This window comes from Conger conger, chromosome 7, assembly GCF_963514075.1.
Source record: "Conger conger chromosome 7, fConCon1.1, whole genome shotgun sequence".
Lineage (NCBI taxonomy): Eukaryota > Metazoa > Chordata > Actinopteri > Anguilliformes > Congridae > Conger > Conger conger.
The window spans coordinates 59,807,664-59,815,176 of record NC_083766.1 but is presented as its reverse complement, the minus strand read 5'-3'; the positions used below and the strand labels follow the sequence as shown (position 1 = coordinate 59,815,176).

The 7,513-nt window shown below is 41.2% G+C and overlaps 1 protein-coding gene across 1 annotated transcript; it reads left to right on the top strand.

The window, feature by feature from the left end:
• The first annotated feature begins 4,637 nt into the window (after positions 1–4,637).
• On the top strand, positions 4,638–5,615 carry LOC133133468 (olfactory receptor 52B2-like). Its single transcript, XM_061249565.1, has one exon. It carries the CDS (start codon positions 4,638–4,640, stop codon positions 5,613–5,615), a length of 978 nt encoding a protein of 325 aa, XP_061105549.1.
• The last annotated feature ends 1,898 nt before the right edge of the window (positions 5,616–7,513 follow it).

The window sequence follows — 7,513 nt, the reverse complement described above, 5'->3', positions numbered from 1 at the left end:
TTTCATGTAACACTGATTAGACAGTGTTCAAAAGAAGTAGGTAAGGGGCAGACGCGAGAGAGACGCGGGTGAATGTTGAAGTTGGTTTTTTAGACAGTTATTTTTTTGTTTGGTATGAGTGCTTTTGGTTAATGTTTCTTTCTTCTCCTCCTCTTCGGTTTGGGCAGTGGTCTTCCGAGGCTGGCGTGGCTGCGAACCCGGACAGGAGTACCGCTGCACGGAGAAACTTTTGGAGCGAGCTGCGCCGGGACAGAGCTGGGGAACGTTGCGGGAGTTGGGGGAGGAGCGGCGCCGTGCAGGACCGGGCTGGTCCGAAGGATGCTGCGCTGTTCCACTGGGACAACATTGTGAGGGGAGACGGCAGGCCCTGACGGGGGCGGACAAACTTTCCGTCTCCCACTCTATTGAACAATAAAGCGACATCCAGCACCAGCGGCTAGGAGCAGCCAGGGCTCTTCTCCCGGAACCGAACTTCCGTGCAGCGGCCAGCAGAACAGTCCGGGCCGCAGGCCAGCAGCCACCGACCGAAGGACAGGGGGAGGCTGGGGGCCTGGGAGGGGGGAATTGTTATTTTGTTGTAGCGAGACCCAGTCTGGAGGTGTGGGCACACTACCTTATTTTTCTGCTTATTTATGTGTTTTGTGTGTGTGCGGGAGTGCAAGTTGGGAGTGCGTGTGAGACCCCGCCTGAGTTTGGTGATTCTCCCAGTGAGAGGGTAGAGGTCCCCCCCCCCCTTCTGGGCGGGGCTGCGGCACAGGGGTGGCCTGTGTGGGACACGTGTGACTTGGGGGAAGTAGGTAGGGCGGGGTTGGTGCGAGGTTGTGGCGTGCTCTGTATTTTTAATAATAAATGGAATAAAATGTTTTGCCCTTGACCTGCGTTGTCCTGAGCTCCTTGTGGTGGGTGGGTTCTGCAAAGAGAATAATCGGACTGTGGAGGGGGCGGGAGTCAGCTGGTGCTTTCCTGAGAGTATACCTTACTGAAGTTGTTTACTTTTCTACGTGTGTTCCCCGAACTATCACTTCAGCAGTTGCTTAAGCGATAGCTTTTACGTGCGACCTTACGAGGCCCATGGACCTGCTCTAAGATCGATTTTGCCCTCCAGGCAGCGACTGTTTGACCGCATTATGAGAGAAAGTGTTCATGACTAAAACACTACTGGAATACTTAAAAATATTGCATTCATCACGACCGATGAATGCAATAGAATAGAATTAAAAAGTTACAAACTAAATTATCCAACTGTATAATTTCCCCCAAATGATATTTGTTATTTGGTTATTGATACGGTTTGCGGCTACGCCATCCAGCAATACGCCTTCTTTGGCATGTCGTTTTCAATGAAAGCGCACCAACAAGCAAAACTCACCAACAAGAAAACAACAAATACATCTTTAATCATACATTACTTTTACTTTTACAGAAGTTACAAAGTGCCTCGCAGAAACAGGTTTTCACTTAATTAAAAAATACCTACACACATTCGCACAAACTTTCATCCAGAGAGAAGATGCTTGTCATTTACATGAATATAGATCATTGGGACAGCTCTAGGACATTCCTGCATCTGAGAATTGTCCTGTAGAAATATTCTATATTTTGTGCAGATTAACCGCATATGGCAACATTAATATGTAATACATAAGAGCGAGTGTTAAATAGGACCGAAAAACTGCATGGTACACATGGAATATACAACGTTCACAAATCACCAGTCAATCGAAAAACACTTCGGTGAAAAAAAATTACTTTCAGGGCGCTAAAACACAGATGTGTTAATAACTCTTGATTATGTTTTCAAATCGGCGTGCCACTCACACACGAGAAACGGGTGGCTATAATACATCATTAAAAGCAAACCCATAATTTTACTCAAATGCAACAGCGCAAAATCCAGGTGTTACAACATGCCCCCTATTGGTTTGTGCCCAGGTCTCCCCTACAAATCTAATACTGTAAATAAAAGTAGCAGAAGTAGTTGTAATAATAATACTAATACTAATACTAATACTAATAATACTAATAATAATAATAATAATAATAATAATAATAATAATAATAATAATAATAATGCTACTACTAATAATAATGATAATAATACCTCAATCAATAACAATAATAATGACACCAATAAAACCTATATATATATGAAACAAACAAGGATAAGACGGTCTGTTCAATGCCAAAATACAACTTAAGTGTTAACTCATTAATGTTTATTTACGTTCCAAAGGGATTATCCTACATTTGGCAGCCAATGGAGGTCAGTTGCAGATTTTAATTGGTGTCCCAAAAGTCTTCCTAAGCAGGCGCATTTACACACACACACCAGGAGATAAATTCAGAAGTTTGACAGGAAAAACGCATTCGACAAACCTGTTTCAACACATTAACTCATTCTGAGGAAAACTGGTGAGTAGCGTTTTCCTACCGCCCTACTCAGTTTCTTTCGCAATTAATGTAGATGTCAGGCCTGACCGTGAATGTTTCTACGCGCTTAGCTTCGACATATATGTGAAACCGATGTTTCCAGCACAGGAAAAATGGAAAGTGCGTAGTGGTACTCGAAAATGGAACAGCTAAACCTGAAATATGATACACTGAAGATGGTAAATATCAGGCTGAATGGCAAATATACACATGATTGTAAGTCAAATGTTTTTAAAGGTTTTTTAAGGATAGTAACAGTGTCATCCGCGGCGATCGGTCTGTTTGCTGCAAAAAATGTTCTTCCTCTTTTCAAGTAATGCGAGCGCTCGCCAAACACATATAGCCGTCACATATATACTCTATATGGCCAGATCAGAAACATGCGGTCGTGTCATTGACTCACATTTAAATAATATAACATCATAAATAACGCCATAACAAACATCTACAAATGACATGAATTTACCATCATAAAGCCCCTTAGTCGTCTGGTTTCCTGACAACCCAGCCATAGAGCCCAGCACGTTCAAGCAATCTTTTTACAGAAACAACCCAGCATTTTTGAGAGAACGGAAGGAGCTGAGGAGCTGGAGGAACTTAGGCACTTGGATAAAACGCGTCTGCGAAATGACTAAAATGTAAACGTAGAGCTCTGGGACACGGTAATCTAATACTGTTTATTACAATGTAATGGTAATTCACTCACACCTATGGGCAATGTGGACTTTCCAATCAGCCTAACCTGCATGGCTTTGGACTGTGGGAGGAAACCGGAGTACCCGGAGGAAACCCACGCAGACACGGGGAGAACATACAAACTCCACACAGAGAGACCCTGGCTATCGGGGATTCGAACCCAGGACCAACTTGCTGTGAGGCGGCAGTGCTACCCACTGCGCCATCCGTGCAGCCCATCTAAAAGAACTACTCAGAAGAAAATTATTTCCCGGTCCGACGTTCCGCCCATTTGTCATTGAAGGTCCAATCACAGCTTTGAAACAGCCGGAAACCTGACGCCTAGAAGGGTGGACATTTCAATCGAATATAGCTGGGTTTTCACCTGGAAGCCCAGACGGCATTTCATCGACTTTTCACCACAAAACTTTGATCACTTTGCATTTCTTGTATGTCGCTTATTCACATTTGTGATATTTGTTGACATTATCAAATCACTTTGTGATGGGAGTTCAACAGCATAATATAATGCCTGCTGTCGACTTGAAGAAATGGTTGACTATCAGATCTATTATTCCGTGCGATGGGCGGGGTTTAGACAATTGTTACTCATGGGGAAAATAATTTTAATCCAGTTTCCTGGAACTTTTACAGGCAATTGCAGTTATAAATCATATGACTAAACAAATTGCCTAATTTAACATTTAAATGAAATATGTATTTAATCCAATCCAATGGAATAGGGTTGGCTGTTCGATTCCGCCCTGGGTATCTCGAAGTGTCCTTGAGCAAAACACCTAACCCAACTTGCTCCTGACGAGCTTGTTGGCACCTTGCGTGGCAGCGAATCGCTGTTGGTGTGAATGAGAAGCGTTAATTATGCAGCGCATTGGGTAAAGGCGGAATATTAATGCATGAATTTACTATATACCTTAAACCACATTATGCCAGAAATAGCTTTGTAATAAAATGACCATGTTCTTCTTGTGCTTATTGCGCTTGCATGACTTGCGAACAATAACATAAGCAGCGGTAACAAATAGGGAGGTTAATTAGTAGAGCCCTTAATTAGGCAGTTGAACACGTGTTTCATTTAATTCGTTTGACATGTATTTCATGTCATTTTCCCCCATAAACGTATCAACAAAATGCAGGTTTGCCTTGTTAACATTAGCTTTGCCTTCGAATTTGTCTTCTTCCAAATGTTTAGTTTTGGTGGCCAGATGTCCACACTTTTGCCTACCTTTAATTTCATCAGTTTAAAAATAATGTTTCAGCACTTTTTCTGCAAAATGTATGAATTGTTTGCAATAAAGCACAATAAGAATAATATTACCTTGGGAGTTTTATTCCTCACAAAACCAGCAAGCACAGGGTATTCCAGGACCAAGTTTGGGAACCCCTGGGCTACAGGTCATAGACATAAATTGTTACTTGGTGGTATGTTTTCATTGACTTCCATTCATCTGTTTCTCTCTCAGGGCCCAGAGGAAAAGCAGTCAGGCGGAAGTTCTGAACGCCACTAGTGTGCAATGGGAATTCTAACCACTTTAACCACAAACCACTCTATCATTAGACCAGCGGGATTTTACGTTATCGGGTTTGCGGATTTAAAGTCTGCTCATTTATTTATAATTTTCCTATGCTTCATTTATATTGTAACAGTTCTGTTCAACTGCCTTATTGTTGCCGTTATATGGATGGATCATCGCCTACACACTCCAAAGTACATTGCGGTGGCAAATTTAGGCGTTGTCGATTTGATATGTAGCACATCCTTTATTCCTAGTACGATCAATACTTTTCTTACAAAAAATACCTTCATGTCCTACAATGCATGTTTGACACAGATGTTTTTTTATTATTGTTTTATGACATTAGAGTCATATTCCCTCACTGTACTTGCTTATGACAGGCTAATTGCGATATGTTTCCCACTGAGGCATAATTCAATCAACACTCCCACGAGAATGATCAGTATTTTAGCGATTGTTTGGTTGTACTCTGTAGGCCTCATGGTGTTCTTGGTTTTGTTGTTGACAAAATTGTATTTCTGTGATTCATTCACTGTGCACGGCTTTGTCTGTGAGTACTCGGGCGTGTACACTCTAGCGTGCAGTGACTATACACTGCAGTGGATCAGCGCCTCTACCATGAGTGTACTGAATGCGTTCGGGCCGCTTAGTTTAATCATCGTGTCATATGCTTGTATTTTGAGAGCCGTGTTTAGAATGAAAAGTGTGGAGAGCAGGTACAAAGCACTTTCAACGTGCACAGAACATCTCATTCTTGTGGCGATTTCCTATGTGCCGACCATAACGTTGTACATTACAAAACTTTTCTTATACCACATAGATCCAAACGTCAGAATGGTGAACTTGTCATTATCTAACAGCATCCCTTCCTGTCTGAACCCCATTGTGTATTCCCTGTCAACCAAAGATATCAGGAGAAGAATACTGGCTATGCTTCATAAAGTCAAAGTAGCAGTGTGGGAACGACAGACGTAGTCCTCAAGGTGATAGTCTAACATCAATTTATTTGTAGGCCTTGGTCTCAGTTGACATGTATACCTGCTGTCCAGTGTTATGAAGTTGAATTGTATTTTCTTGGAAACAGGAGACCCCCAACCACCACTACTACAACAATGAAACATTAAATCCGGGTGACGTTTAAGCATGCACTATACTGAGAGCTTAAAAACAAGTGTATCTCTACCGGTGTCTTCTCAACAGAATCTAAATTCATTGGTTATCGCTGCAACATGACGTTCCTACATCGGTTCATGCGATGCAATACAGACGGTTGATTTCTTTTTCTCCGACCACCAAAACGCTGAAACTGGTCCATTGCAGGATCAAAAACAAACCTATTGTCTTTGTGCCCATGTCTCCGAAGAAATAATAAACATGAAAATACAGAAGTTATTTTTTAGTTGGTCAGCAGTCATTCTCTGATACCCACATGGCTTTTGAATCATGACTGCCTTCACAAGGAACTGCCTTTTAAGTATATATGTACCAAACATACGGATTATATTTCCGGACTCTCGTCAACTTGACGCCTTGGTGTCCTTAATTTAATGTGCATGTAATTGATGGAACTGTAAGAAATTGTTTGTGATAATTTAACCACATTATTGTTTGTGTGTATGTATTTATTTGTGTGTATTCATGTTCATTAAATGGGTCGGACAATTCTCGCAATTTTATTGGTTGATGGCAGTGATAAAATAACAATTGTTTTCTCATTCAAGGTTCTTGCAAGCTAACTAGCAAACGAGTTTGGCCGAACAACGTTAGGGTTCACTAACGTTGCATAGAAACTGGCTGGCACTATATGCTGGCAGCAGAAAGTATTTTCTTGTAAATTGTCCTTGTAATGGCATTGTCAATAAAAACGTTTGTAATTGTATTGTGTCAATAATATCTATATTGTCGTATTTGGTAGCCGTTTCATAAAAGCAGTAACTCACTCCATGGGTAGCCTATATACAGGTGCATCTCAAAAAATGTGATGTCTGTGTCTTTATGTAGTTCTAAGCCCGAGTCACTTCCCTGTCGGCATGAATCATTATTCGGGTGTTTTCTTTCTTTCTTTCTTTCTTTCTTTTCTGCTACTTCCTTGCTTTGCTATTTGTACCTTTGCCTTTCTTTTTGTTTGTTTTCTGAATACCTGGCTTTGATATTGGACTGAATAAAACCTGCATTTGGGTCCCCGGAACCGTACATAACAGCTGGTGTTGGTCCACTGTTTTATCAAGTGCAGAGTCAAGGCAGCCATCGACCAGGAGATTTTAGAGCACTTCATACTTCTGTCTGCTGACAAGCTTTATGGAAATGCTGATTTCCTTTTCCAGCAGGACTTGGCACCTGCTGACCATGGTATTACTGTTCTTGACATGGTATTACTGTTCTTCTCTACTCGCCTGACCTGAACCCTAGAGAGAATCTATGGGGTATTGTCAAGAGGAAGATGAGAGACACCAGACCCAACAATACATATGAGCTGAAGGCCTCTATCAAAGCAACCTGGGCTTCCATAACACCTCAGCAGTGCCACAGGCTGATTGCCTCCATGCCAGGCTGCATTGATGCAGTAATTTGTGAAAAAGGAGCCCCGACCAAGTATTGAGTGCATAAATGAACATACTTTTCAGAAGGTCGACATTTCTGTATTATAAATCCTTTTTTTGATTGGTCTTATGTAATATGCTAATATTATGAGATACTGGATTTTTCATTTTCATGAGCTGTAAACCATAATCATCAAGATTAAAACAAAAAAAGGCTTTAAATATTTCATTGAATGTGTAATGAATCTAGAATATATAAAAGTTTCACTTTTTGAATTGAATTACGGAAAAAACTTTTCCATGATATTATAATTTTTTTAGATGCACCTGTTT